A 15,650-nucleotide genomic window follows, 5' to 3' on the forward strand; every position below is an offset into this window, starting at 1 on the left:
TTTTTCTTCGATGCTCCTGGGGGAACAGAAAAGACCTTTTTGATTTCATTGATATTAGCAACATTGCATTGGCACTCGCTATTTCCGGAATTGCGGGTACATTACTTGAAGGCGGTCGCACAGCACATTCTGCATTAAAGTTGCCTTTGAATATGCAGGTAAATGAAACACCAACATGTAATATTTCGAAAACATCTGGAATGGCAAAAGTTCTTAAAGTATGTAAGCTCATCGTATGGCCATGATTTCAGGCAAACGTTACCTGTGATCCCCAAATCTACGGCCGCAGATGAAATCAATGCATGTTTAAAATCATCATATTAATGGAGACATGTAAACACGCTTACACTTGCTACAAACGTACGTGTTCAACTACAGAACGATCCGTCGGCAGCTGAATTTTCACACCAATTACTGAAAATCGAAAATGGCCAAATGTCTGTCGATCCAACAGGAATGATTTCATTGCCTAACAATTTCTGCACTTTTGCACAGTCTAAAGAGGCATTGATACAGAGTGTATTTCCAAACATAGTTCAACACTACAAAAACAATGATTGGCTCAGCGAAAGAGCAATTTTAGCTGGGAAAAATAAGGACGTAAATGATATAAATGTAGCTATTTTGGATCAAATACCTGGTGACATAGTTGCATATAAGTAAGTCAATGGCCACTATTTACTGATCAAGATGATGTCGTAAATTATCCAACTGAATTCTTAAACTCACTCGATTTGTCAGGCCTACTACCTCATAATTTACGATTAAAAATTGGAGCACCGATTATATGCTGCGCAACATTAATGTGCCACGTCTTTCCAACGGTACCAGACTCGCTGTGAAGAAGCTAATGGGTAACGTTATCGAAGCAACAATTTTGAAATGGAAGTACAAAGGAGAAGACGTTTTGATACCCAGAATTCCACTGATTCCAACGGATTTACCATTCGATTTCAAACGTTTGCAGTTCCCATTCGCCTTGCCTTCGCTATTTTTCGTCCTTATTTTTCCCAGCTAAAATTGCTCTTTCGCTGAGCCAATCATGGTTTTTGTAATGTTGAACTATGTTTGGAAATACACTCTGTATCAATGCCTCTTTAGACTGTGCAAAAGTGCAGAAATTGTTAGGCAATGTTATCATTCCTGTTGTTTTTGAAAAAAGGTTTATTTTTTTTGGTTAAAAAGTGTTTTTTGAAATTTTGAAAAACAATTCGCTCTAACAAATTTCTTCTCAGTTAACTGCTGAAAATTAAATATTTTGAAAAAACAATTTTTTTTTTAATTTAACGTTTTTGAGAAAATTTTGTTCTTGAAAAAATTTCATACTTTTGTAAAAGTTTAAATTGATTTGTTAAAAAAGATTTTTGTCCGCTTTGAAAAACACCCCCTCGAAAAAATGTATTCTCTATTAATAGTGGAATATGAAATGCTTTGAAAACACCATTTTTTTTTTTAATTTTTTTTGGTTTTCAGAAAATTTTGTTTTGACAAAATTTCATACCCTTAAAAAAGTTTTATTTTATTTGTTTAAAATTTTTGAAATTTTTTTTTTGTATATTAATATTAGAAAAACACCTCTTCGAAGAAATTTCTTTTATCTTTTTGAGGAAAATTTGGTTTTGAAAAAATTTCATGCTTTCGAAATTTTTTTATTTTACTTTATTTCTTCAAAATTTTTGAAAACAATTTTTTTTATAATTTTCGAAAAACACCCTTTTGAAAAAATGTTTTCTATGTGTCATAGTGGTATTCCATTAACTTTTAGGATTATAGTCAAATACTTACAAATATCTACGCTTTCACAAATAGCAACAATAAACAAATTTCCTCAAAACCAAAAAATTTAGTTTTTTTCTAAAAAAATTCTAAACAAACAACGTAATAAATTTAGAATTTTGTGTTCACGAAAAAACAGTATTGTTTTTATTGTATTAACTGAAAACCAAAATGTTGCAAAAAATCAAAACAAAACTAAATTATTTTTTTGTGTTCATTTGGTCCATATGTTCCATAAAAAGTTGATATGGTAAATAATATGCAGGGTCTGATAGACGCAAATTTCCATTGACCATTATAGTGACAAAATTATCGATCACCAATTCCAACAGGATTTCAAAATCAGAGTTGGAATGAGTTGCTGTGTGGTGTACTTCTGAAAAAATGAGAAATAAACAAAATAAATCTAAAAATTCGAATTCTAACTTTATCTTGTGTATGTTCTTATTACCTTTGAATTTTTCCAATGAAGCACCATTCATTTTAAATTTTCCAAGAATTTTTTTTATCATTTCGCGTTTCTTTCCTCTTTCATTCGATTCCAACATTTGTTCATAGCCGAAAACATCGTTTGCAAACGCATTCATTTCCATATAGAATTGGTCAAAGAAAGCATTGCTCAATTGAATTGAAACATTATTTTCATAAATACTTAGGACCTTAACTAATGCACCTTGGTACATACCTAACGCAGATATTCATCGCGACCTTGACATCGATACTATTGATGAAACAATACAAAGCGCTAGCAGAAGACACATAAATAGACTATTAACGCATACAAATCCTATGATGAGAAGACTACCAAATAAAGAAAAATCTACCCAAAGTCGGCTTAACCGTCAAACACCAACAGATCTTGCAAAATCCTTGTAATCAATTGTCAACTAATCGTATATGTCATTGTTTGTTAACCATTTGTTTTAAAATAATATGTATATATTTATTCTAAATGAGCTTGGGGGCATTGGCCCTTCAATATCACTCTCATTCCATCTTTTTGTAAATCAAATTACTTATTGTCTAACGACAGGTGTAATATTTTATGGAAGAAATAAAAAAAAAAAAAAAAAAAATTTCATTCGAATCATTTGAAATTTCTGTATACAATACATTTCTGTATCACAATGCAAATACAAAAAATTCAAAAAAAGTTGTACACATAAAATGAATGTCGATTCGAAACTTACTTTAATCTAACAATCGAGCAAGTTTTGTTTTGTACAATATTTTGATTTTTTCTTTTTTTTATATGAAGAAAATATTTAAAAGAAATTTTTTTTTGCTAAAAACCTTCCCCTAGTGGATCCCTATAATATGAAAAAAGAACGAATAAAATTGGCCTCGTATCGGCCCAAAAAAATGCGTACAAACGAACATCATTTCATTTTTATATATATAGAAGATTCAAAAAGACATGTTTTTGTTAAACAGGCGAGTATAAAAATAAAATTTGCCGAGTTCTTTATATAAACTTTTCAATATAAAATATTTTAAAAATAAATAATATAAATATACTAATTTAACCATTATTACTTTTTATTTAAAATTAATAAAAAAAAATTTATAAATTAAATGAAAACAGAATTAAATAATATAAATTATAAAATAATTTATAACAAGCTTATAAATGACTGCTAATTCTATGCATACATTTTAAATCAATTATTCAATAATTTTTAATATTTTATTTTAAAGCTTATCCCTTAAAATATTCAAATTAATAAATTTTTAAATTTAAAAAATAAATCAAAAATTTGTAAATAAAATTTATTTCTAAAAAAACTAGATACATTTATAAACGAACATTTAATTTCTAATAATTTATTTAAAATAGTTTTGACACATTAACTTTAATAAATTATTAACTCTTATAAAATCGAGATTAATAAATAATTATTAATTATTTGATCAACCCTGATACACAAGGTACAAAAATTTTTCAATTTATTTCAATATTCTTTCACATACATTTAATCTTTAAAATTTTACTATCAAATCCACTTTCAAAAAAACATTTCAAATTTAAATCCATTTAAATACATTTATTGTAACCCATCTCTACTTAACCTTGCTCCGTCATCCTTCGTCAAAATGACTACGCCCGATTTTATTTTAAAATTAAAACCGGTTTTTTTAGATTGTTTTGGTCTGATTTTTCTGATAGCGTTAGTTGGTTAGAAGCTGTTGGTGGACGAAGACGTACAGCAAACAACGCACATTGTAAGTATTTTTTTTTTCGCTTATAATTTTTTGCCGTAGTCAAAATGACGAAAGATGACGTTTGTGTAACTTCCAGTTTTGACGGGGTACTTTTTTAGTACGAATAATTTTATCGTAACTCTAAAATGGCTAATCAACAATCACTAACAGATAAACAAATTGAGAAATTTCTCTCTTGTTGTGATAGCAACGATGAATTTGAAAGCGATGACAGTGAAATAGGTTGTGACACAGAAGTTGAGGAAGAGGATTTCGTTGCAAACACCAGCTCATCAGATGAAGCAACTGATGAGGATGAAGATAACGTTATTACATGTGAGAAAACTATACTTCGAGGGAAAAATGGTCATAAATTGTCATCAGTTAAAGGTACAACTCATCATTATGGGCTAAATATCGTACATAAAAGTCGAGGGCCTACCCGTCAGTGTAAAAACATAATTGATCCGTTCGACTGTTTCAAACTGTTCATAACAGGAGATATCGTCGACGAAGTTGTAAAGTGGACAAATGTTGAAATAAATCAACGCCAATCAATCTTACTAGCAAATACGGATCAGACACAACGACGTAACACAAATGCAAATGAAATATATGCAGTTATGGGTATATTGGTGTTGACCGCTGTTAAAAAAGAACAGCATTTATCTGTGGAGGAATTATTTGACAGGTGTTATTCTGGATCCATCTACGCAAGCGTTCCTACCAAAGCCAGATTTCAATTTCTTATGTCCTGCCTGCGGTTCGACGATAAATCTCTGCGCCTGCAATTAGTGGGTGATAAATTCGTACCCATCAGAAAAATATGGGAAATGTTTGTAAAAAAATGCAGGGAAAATTACAGTCCTGGTCCATGCCTTACAGTGGACGAACAGCCTTTGGCTTTCCGAGGCAAGTGCAGTTTCAAGATGTATATCCCGAATAAGCCTGCCAAATATGGAATTAAAATGGTGATGTTATGTGATAGTGGAACCAAGTATATGGTGGACGCAATTCCATATTTGGCAAAAATTCGAACAATACTACAATGCCTCTTGGAGAGTTCTATGTGAAAGAGCTTACGAAAACTGTACATGGCTCAAACCGAAATATTACAATGGACAACTGGTTCACTTCAATACCTCTGGCAAAATCATTAGGGCAGAGCCCATACAATTTGACAATTGTCGGCACTCTTCGGTCAAATAAAAGAGAAATTCCAGTTCAGCTAAAAGAAAAAAAGGGTCGTAAGCCGAAGCCAAACAAAATGGTTTATCTTTTATCTTCATGTAACGAACAGGGCACTATCAATTCCAATACAAATAAACCCAACATGGTGGAGTTTTATAATAGTACCAAAGGAGGAGTTGATACATTCGATCAGATGTGCAGTGTTATGAGCTGTTCAAGAAAAACTAACAGATGGCCATTATGTCAATTTTTCAGAATTTTAAACATAGCTTTCATTAATTCATATATAATTTATACCCATAATGTGTTTCAAGGTGGTCAAAAGCCACTAAATCGCGTTATTTTATGAAAAAACTTTTTGCGGAACTCATAAAAGAGCAACTAAAGGACAGGCTTGTTATGCCAACAATAACATCCACTGTGAGAAATGATATCGAGAATCAGCTTCAAATAAATAAATCTACAGAATCTGAAAACAAAATACCAAAAAGTTCAACTGGAAAAAGAAAAATATGCACAGTTTGTCCTTCTGCTAAACGAAGAATGACAAACGTCGTTTGTGCAAAGTGCAAGAAAAGGCTGTGCGGCGAGCACAAAATAGAAGTTTGTGACTCATGCTTTATATGAAATAATTTATCTTAAAACTAATGTTCCTTTTTTAGTTTAATGTATTATTTATAAGAAACTATAAGTCTTAATGGATAAAAATGTGATTTATTTTTTATTTGAAATGTTATAAAAAGTTGTTTAAAAAACCATGCCAATTGAAAGAAGGCTATTCAATGTTAATTTTACGCCCAAAAAATAATAAAATTTTATGCGTTTCGTTAAATATTAATTTTAAAGTATCTAAATAAAAATAACAAATCAATTTTGATACCTATTTTTGTTGACAACTTTTTGTACAGCTTTTTAAAATACATCGTAGTCAAAATGACGAAGGATGACGTTAGTGTACAATAAATAAGGATGACGTTCTAGGGTTAAATATAAGCTACACCTTGATCTGATATAAATTTTAATAAAAATTATTGAAAATTATTACTCTAATAAGATATTCTGATATAAATTTTAATAAAAATTATTGAAAATTATTACTCTAATAAGATATTCTATATTAATAACGACGGTATATAAACTGAAAAACAAATTTAAGTTAGGTACAACGTGGATTATCAATTACAGGACAGGTTCCTCTGAATAGACTAAAATACCGCCAAATTTTTTAAGTTTCAAGAACATAACTGTTACTACCTTAGTATTTATTAATTATTGTACATTTTAAATAATAGGGTGTCTAATCCTAGTTTATTTATAAAATTTACAAGCTTCAATTAAAATTTAATAAAAGTAAATAATTTTAAAATTTCAGCTAATAAAATTATACATATTTTATTTATATAAAATTTAACTTTTACCAAAAATATTTTATTTGTATTATTTGCATAAACGCGGCTGCTGGCACAAATTTAGCCAATACTATATAAAATTACTAATTCCAAATTTCTTTGATTTTTAAAATTAATTACTGAGAATAAAAAAAAAATTAATTATTATTAAAATAAATAAAATCTCACACAAAAATTTACATGTAAAATAAATCAATAACAAAAATATAAGCCAAAATAAAACTTTAATAACTAAATAAATCAAAAAAATACTTTAAAAATTTAGTTAAATCTATTTATTTAGTAACATTAATTAGTTAATAATTAATATATAAATATTAAATAAATTTGAATCAAACAAATATTTAGTAAATTCCTAATTATTAACAAAAGTAAAATAAAAAAAAAATTAGTTAAATCTATTATAAAATAATAATTAATTAGTATTTCCTCCCTAAAAGTAAAAAGACCCCTAATCAGATTTACTGTTTCTCATTGTAAAAAATTCAATGAAAACAGCCTATTTCATTTCAAATGTTTTCATTGAATTTAACTGTTTATATAAAATCAATACAATAAGTATAAATTATTAATTAATTAACTTATTAATAATTAAAATTAATTAAAAATTTAGTTAAATCTATTTATTTAGTAAAATCAAAAATACCAATTATTTGTAATATATAAAAATGCTTATAATTAAATTTTATATTTAATAAAATATTTTAGTATTTCCTCCTACAAAGTAAAAAGACCCCTAATCAAATTTATTATTTTTCATTATAAAAAATTCAATGAAAACAGCCTATTTCATTTCAAATATTTTCATTGAATTTAATAAGTTAATAAAATTTAAATTATATATATATATTTATTAAATTTTAACATTTATTGATAAATAATCCTCTTAGTTTTTAATTTTAAAATTTTTTTTATTTCGTAAATAATATATTTTATAATAATAAGACGTATACTAAGTTAAATCAATAAATATCTATATGTATATAAATATTTAATTAATTAATAGATGCCTATTAATTTTGTTAATTAGAAGATGCAGAATTGTATATTACATGTATAGGCACATACTTTGATCTAACGTTAGACATTTGTATAAATTAATAATAAAAATTAAATTTTTTATATTCATCTATATATTTATCTATGAGTTGTACTTTTACCTCTCGTAGATGTCTATATTGGAATTTTTAATTATTTAGATAAATAAAATCCTATAATTGCCCAAATTGCTTTATTAGTACTTGAATCAGCAGTAGCAATTATTCAATCCTATGTATTTGCTGTATTAAGTTCTTTATACTCTAGAGAAGTAAATTAATTTAATTAATGTCAACACACGCTAATCATCCATTCCATTTAGTAGACTATAGCCCATGACCTCTAACAGGAGCTATTGGAGCAATAACATCAGTTTCAGGTTTAGGTAAATGATTCCATCAATATGATATTTCATTATTCCTATTAGGTAATATTATTACTATTTTAACTGTCTATCAATGATGACGAGATGTTTCTCGTGAAGGAACTTTCCAAGGATTACTTACCCTACCTGTAACATTAGGTCTACGATGAGGAATAATTTTATTTATCTTATCAGAAGTTTTATTTTTCGTATCATTCTTTTGAGCCTTTTTTCACAGAAGATTATCTCCAACAATTGAATTAGGAGCTTCATGACCACCAGCAGGAACTAAACCTTCCAACCCATTTCAAATTCCTCTATTAAATACAGCTATTTTACTAGCCTCAGGAGTAACTGTAACATGAGCCCACCATAGCTTAATAGAAGGTAACCACTCTCAAGCCACACAAGGATTATTCTTTACAGTACTATTAGGAGTATATTTTACTATTTTACAAGTATATGAATATATTGAAGCACCATTTACAATTGCTGACTCAGTTTATGGTTCTACATTTTTTATAGCTACAGGATTCCATGGAATCCACGTATTAATTGGAACAACTTTCTTATTAATCTGTTTAATTCGACATTTGAATAATCACTTTTCAAAAACACATCATTTCGGTTTTGAAGCAGCCGCTTGATACTGACATTTCGTTGATATTGTTTGATTATTTCTGTATATTTCAATTTACTGATGAGGAGGATAATAAAATAATATAACTAATATTTAAAATATCTATATAATATATAAAGTATATTTGACGTCCAATCATAAAGTCCACTAATTAGTAGTATAGATGATTTTCTCAATTATTATTATAGCCCTAACTTTAATAACAATTACAAGTATTGTAATAATTTTAGCTTCTATTTTATCAAAAAAAAGTATAACAGATCGAGAAAAATGCTCCCCATTTGAATGTGGATTTGATCCAAAATCATCATCACGTCTTTCATTCTCTATACGATTTTTCCTAATCACAATTATTTTTTTAATTTTTGATGTAGAAATTGCGTTAATCTTACCAATAATTGAATTGAGGTTGAATTAGTTTTAAAGGTTTTTTTCGAAGATTTGGGGCTTTATTGTGAAAAAGCGGTACAAAATATTTTATTTGAAGTATTGGCCATCGCTAGCTACAACTTTCGCCCATCTTTCGGGCAATTTCCGGATGCCGTATACGGCGGGTGAGGTAACACTTCCCAGCCAAGCGTTCCAAGGTATTTTTTGACAGGTTGAGCAACATGATTTTTTGCGTTTTGGGTTATCGTAGTGGATCCATTTTTCGTCGCCAGTCGCCACCCGATGCAAAAAACCCTTCCGATTTTGTCGCTCGATCAGCAATTCGCACGTAAAAAATCGCCGTTCGACGTCGCGCAGCTTCAACTCGTAGCTTTTAGACGCTTGCAAACGGTTGATTTATCAACGCCCAATGATTCAGCAAGATCTTCTTGGGTTTGGCACGAGTCCTCGTTTACCAATTCCCCCAATTCCGCGTCCTCGAACTTTTTGGGCTGGCCAAGACGCTCCTTGTCTTCGGTGTGAAAATCACCACTTTTGAATCGTCGAAACCAGTACTCACATGTTGAAATCGACGGAGTATGGTCTGGGTAGGCCTCCTGCAGCAATTCACGGGCTTGGGCTGTATTTTTTTTCAAATTGAAGCAGAAAAGCAAAGCTTCCCGCAAATTGCGTTTCGACGGCACGAAAGTTGACATACTCGGAGCACGAAAACACTGCGTTGTTTATACTTCAGCGAAATGACAGATACTGATAAACAAAGCCTAGGGATGAGGCTTTGTCATGAATATATATTCAGTATTGCCAACGAGATAAAGTGATAAATAGCGACATCTGTGTGTCACCTTTAAAACTAATTCAACCTCCCATAACTTATCAAACATTATAATATGAACACTTACATCAATCATTTTTATTAATATATAATCTTAATTATTGGTTTATATCACGAATGAAACCAAGGTATATTAAATTGATCTAACTAACATATAAAAGTAATATAAACTAAACAGGATTGTAGTTAACTATAACATTTGATTTGCATTCACAAAGTATTGAATTTTCAATCTATCTTAAATCTATTTATTTAGCAAATTCCTAATTATTAATTTAATAAGCTCAAACGAATATGAAGCGATTTATTGCAATTAGTTTCGACCTAATTTTTGGGTAATTTACTACCCTTATTCTAAAAATTTAGTTTTTAGTTAAATCTATTTATTTAGTAAATTCCTAATTATTAATTTAATTGAAGCCAAAAAGAGGCATATCACTGTTAATGATAGAACTGAACTTTAATTTCCAATTAAGGAAGTAAGATGTTCAAGAAAAAGCTGCTAACTTTTATCTTTTAATGGTTAAATTCCATTTATACTTCTATTTATATAGTTTAACAAAAACATTACATTTTCATTGTAAAATTAAAAATATTTTTTTTTATAAATTACTTAATTTTATTATTTAAATTAATTTATCAATAAAATTATTAAATTTTGTTTTATAATAAACTATTATTTATTATAAAACAAATTAAAAACTTCTTAAATAAAAAAAATAATGTAAACAGCCTATTTCATTTCAAATAAGTTATTTCACATTTGTATGTGTATATATTATATACATACATGTGGGATTAATTTTCCGTTCAAATAAAAAAGTTTAATTCAACGTTAACAATTCTTTATTTAATTTTGATCTTATAACACGTCCGGCCTGTCCGGTGCTCTATTCGGAAAAGAAAAAGTTCGTTTCCCTAACGCTTTAGTTCCGAGCCCTTTTCGTTCAGTCAGTGATGCCCATTGCAATTAAATTCGTCCAGTTACAAATAAATTCGTCCAGTATGCAGAGATGCATTTACCTATAAAGTCATGTTCACTTATGTCCTTTGTTCGTCTGTCAATCCCACATTCGGCCATCCTGATGTTTCATTCGCCTCGAATGAAGGGTTCCACGGCTTCATGTACTCTGCCACTGTATGCGTTACTCTCGGCCCTTCGATATCGCCGATTTTTTCCACGGTGTACCGACCATGATTTCTTTTCTCTTTCACCTTGTACGGTCCGTAAAATTTTGGCTTGAGCTTAAGTCCGGTTCCATATTGAGTGCGCTTAACGGCGACTAATTCTCCAACCACATACTCGGTTTCTATTTTGCGGTTTTTATTAAAATTCCGAATGTTCTCTTCTTGCATATGGCTTATATTAGCTCGCGCTTCTTCTCGTACCTTACTCCTCTCTTCCTCCAACTCTTCTATAGCTGATTCTTCCAACAACTTGCGAATATCATGATTTTCGTTAACGCGTATATCAACACCTGTTAACAGTTTGAACGGTGAATACTTCGTGCTTCGCGACGGTGTAGAGTTTATTACTTGCTGCACTCTATCCACATGCTTATACCATAGCTTCGGATTCTCTACGCATAACTTCGTCAACATTGGTATGACAATCTTATGGACTCTCTCTACCTGCCCGTTTCCACGCGGAACTCCGGTTGTTATAACTAGATGTTGTATGTTTTCCTTTTTGCAATAATCCTCGAACGCATTCGAAGTAAAACCAGTCCCTCTATCCGTGATGATCCTAAGTGGATGTCCAAACGTTGCTGCCTGCCTTTCTAAACGCTCTAAAACTTCATCGCTTCCGGTACTTCTAGTGGGATACAGCCAAACAAATTTAGAAAATGCGTCGACGACTACTAGAATATAGTTATATCGCTTTTTCGTTTCTTCCATAGGTCCTACGTGGTCTAAATGGTATGTTACCAGAGGTCTGTCCTCTTTTCTAATTGGATGTAGCATCCCTTCCTTCTTCCCAGCTTTCGCCTCTGAAACCAAACATTCTACGCAACTCCGGACTACTCGCACTACCTTCGGTGCCAAATCGTAAATAAAAAAGTCTCTCTCGACCAAATCTTGCGTCTTTTTCGCCGCATAATGTCCTTGTCTATGAGCCATCTGGATAACCTCTCGCTCCATCGATGTCGGTACTACCATAAGCTCTTTAGCGAGATCTTTATGGAGAACCCCATGCTTTAAATAGAAATCGTGATACTCCTCGTGCTCTAAAACCTTTCGTACGGCTGCCAACTTATCGTCTTTCAGTTGTTCTTCTCGTATCCTATGTCGCAAGGTGTCCGTCATCATCAAGCAATGTATGCGACTTAACGCATCCACGTGTCTCATCTGACTTCCTGAACGGTGCTCAATCTCGTACTGATAGTCTTGAAGAAACATCGCCCAACGCGATACTCTTAAGGGAACGTCCTCTTTTTTCATAGTTAGTGCAAAAGCGTTACAGTCGGTTACTATTTTAAATTTTATACCCATAACGTATACTCTCCATTTCTTTAGCGCAGCTATAATTGCTAATACCTCCAGCTCGTATGAGTGATATTTCTGTTCTACAACCGTAGTTTTTCTACTCATATATTCAATAGGATGTAAACATCTATCTTCCGAATCTTTCTGTAACAGAACTCCGCCATATCCAAACATGGACGCATCTGTATGCACTTCTGTCTGTAGTGTTGGGTCGAATAATCTAAGCAACGGTGGATTCGCTAAAGCAGTCTTCAACTGTTGAAACGCTGCTATTTGTTCATCCCCTATTTGAAACTCTACGTATTGCCCCATGAGATCAGTCAATGGTTTAGCGACCAGAGAATATCTCGGAATGAAGCGCCTAAAATATGACGTCAGTCCCAAAAAACGTTGTAACATCTTCTTATCGGTAGGAATGGGAAAATCACCTACTGCTATAGTTTTCTCTCGCGATGGTGTTATGGTGGACGCCTCCACAACGTAGCCCAAAAACGTGACTCGGCTCTTTAAAAATTGGCACTTCTCCCATTTTATTCGAAGCCCATATAGTTCTGCTGTCTCCAATACTCTCCTTAAACTAGTTAACCCTTCCTCCACGCTCTTTGAAGGAATAATTATATCGTCCATATAGGCTATTATTGTGTTATTCCGAATAAGTTCACCTAGCACAGCATTAACATACCTCGTGAAAACTGCTGGGGAATTACTGATGCCAAATGGAGCATACAGAAACTCGTATTGTCCATTATGAGTTACAAAAGCTGTGTATTTACGCGACGTAGTCTCTAACGGTACGTGGAAGAATCCGTTACGAAGATCCAAAGTCGAGTAAAAAGTAGCCGATTGAAGCCTCTGCAGAACATTATCGATTAATGGCATCGGAAAGTTGTCACGTATTATTTTTTCGTTTAATTTCCGGTAGTCGCAGCATAACCGTTTGGTACCATCCTTCTTTGTCACCAGTACTATTGGAGATGCATACTCGGATGTGCTAATCTGAATGATATTGTCGGCTAACCACTCGTCTACCTGCTTTTCAACTAAACACTGATCGGCGTATGACATTCGACGTGGTCTTTGATATACTGGCACCTCATCGGACAAGATGATCTTCATTTCGATAGGCGATGACTTTTTCTTCTCGGTTCTGTAATTCGTAATCAGGCTAAGTACCCTTTCCTTTGTTGCAGTTGGCAAATGATCGAGTTCAACCTGCAACCCAGCACTCTCACAAGACACAGAATGTAGGATCTGTCCAAACTCCTTCGCCAACTCATCAATGCGATTCGGGTCTTCACTCCCCACTCTTTTCACGCTAACTTCCTTAGATTCTGATTTCTGCTCGGGAATTCTCTTCTTTTGGAACCTCACCCCTTCGCCGTCGATGACGACGTCTACCTGCCTTAGAATATCCTTTCCTAAAATCGCGTCGTACAAAATATCGCGCTCCTTAGCAACGTGAAACTCGATATTTACCTCGACCCCATCCAGATCCATGATCGCAGAGAAACACCCAACAGTTGTTATCATCTGGTTGCCAATGCCATACAAGGTTTTACTTATGGGTTTTAAGTCGATGTATCCAATGTTGAGTAGGGTGTCATATCTGACAACACAGATATCACTACCCGTATCCAACAGTGCTGAAAACGTGTACCCGTTTATCTGCAATTCGCGGAAGAGGGACGCGTCCTTTGAAGCTGACTTCGCTTTCGGCTCTTCTTCGCCGTCGGTAACTACATTCACCCTTTGATTTTCCATCTTCTCCGCTCGCGGTACCGTCTGCTTACACTCGAATGCCTTGTGACCGACTTGGCTACATTTAAAACATCGAATCGCCATTTGAGTGCATTGCCTAGCAAGATGCCCTATTCTTCCACACTGGAAACACGACCTACTGCTTTGCGCCTCATCTTTAGTAGAACCTTTATCTTGCGAGGACTGTGTGAACGGTCTGCTTCCTATGTGTGATCCCCTGTGTTGTGATCCCCTACACTTCTCATAAATGCGCAGGTTTTCCTTAAGGTCTCTCAAATTACGGGCTTGATATAAAATTTGCTTATTAACACGCGTGTCTGGGATGCCATCGATAAAATATTCGATAACGCTCTCGTCGTCCATATTAATCGGACTGGCAATCTCCATTAATGAGTATAGATACTCCAGTAAATTCTCATTCACCCGTTTCCGTCTATTCTTTAATCTGCGATGAATTTCGTTGGCACTCAGCTTAACTTCGAACTCTTCCTTAAGGATGGACTTTAGCGAGTTCCAATCCTTCACTGCTCTCTGACTTCTCACAAAGGTTCTTGCCGCGCCCCTGAGTAGTTGTTTTCCATAAATAAACTTCTGCAGTTCGTTCCAATTGACGACAGCTGCGTTATCCTCGAACTCCTGCAACCACTGATTAACGTCAGGTTGCCCGCACCCTGAGAATGATGACAGCGCATCTTCGATATCGCGAAGGCTAAAAAAATTCTGGACTGGCATTTGTACCTTAGCGGATCTATCTTCACAACCCTCATCCGAAGCTAGACTCACATTCGCGTCTGAAACCCTAGAATGACCGAAGTGTTCTAAGAGTGCGTCCTGCAAATCACCTTTCCGCCCCCTAGTCGGTAACCCTAAAGCCGTGAGTTTCTCCCTGAGGCAGTTTAAATTCAATTCTAAAATTTCGTCCACGTCCATGTCAATGTCGTTTACAATATTTGATATAATACAATGTTTACGTATAAAGTATTATAAAGTATTCGATAAAGTAATATTCAACACCAAAATAGTTTTTCTTAACTAGTTCTTAAATATATGTTGGGAACCGCTGTAATGAGTAGAACCCAGCACTTTGACTTTGCAATTTCTTTCGTTTTGCCTATTACTTATATTCGTTTCTAATTTACTGTAACATCTTGTACATACATTTTGTAATAAAGGGTCATACTCAACTTATGTACATTCCATTTTTAGAAAAAATAAAGTAAATTCGAAGTTAAGACAAATCAGTCTTCCGACTCTTAACAATATACTTGATAGCTTCTGCTATGCTTTTTGTTTACAAATTATTTTGATAGCTATTGATAATTCCAAATACTTTTAGTGAATTTACTGCTGTTGATTTACTGTTTTTGATTTCAAACTTAATTTAACTTGTTTATTCATTTTAGATAAAGTTAAAATACTTTTATTGGGATAAACTAAAAAAATAATTCCTATTTCCTACATTGTACTTTCAAATTTACTGTACCGAAATGTACTTGGTAAGTCTAGTTCTTGGCACATAAAAGGGCAAATTGGTTTAAGTTACTACAAACTTCTTTGTAATTA

General features: G+C 32.6%; 1 protein-coding gene across 1 annotated transcript; it reads left to right on the forward strand.

Annotated features, from left to right (window-relative positions):
- The first annotated feature begins 3,960 nt into the window (after positions 1-3,960).
- On the forward strand, positions 3,961-5,051 carry LOC128870635 (uncharacterized). The gene is made up of 2 exons (XM_054113268.1): positions 3,961-3,999; positions 4,076-5,051. The coding sequence occupies exon 2, from the start codon at positions 4,125-4,127 to the stop codon at positions 5,049-5,051; it is 927 nt and encodes a 308-aa protein (XP_053969243.1). The 5' UTR covers positions 3,961-3,999; positions 4,076-4,124.
- Positions 5,052-15,650: the final 10,599 nt, after the last annotated feature.

This window comes from Anastrepha ludens, unplaced genomic scaffold (genome assembly GCF_028408465.1).
Source record: "Anastrepha ludens isolate Willacy unplaced genomic scaffold, idAnaLude1.1 ptg000018l, whole genome shotgun sequence".
Lineage (NCBI taxonomy): Eukaryota > Metazoa > Arthropoda > Insecta > Diptera > Tephritidae > Anastrepha > Anastrepha ludens.

Coding starts and splice junctions, on each gene's coding strand:
- LOC128870635 (XM_054113268.1), top strand. CDS start 4,125: ATGGCTAATCAACAATCACTAACAGATAAACAAATTGAGAAATTTCTC.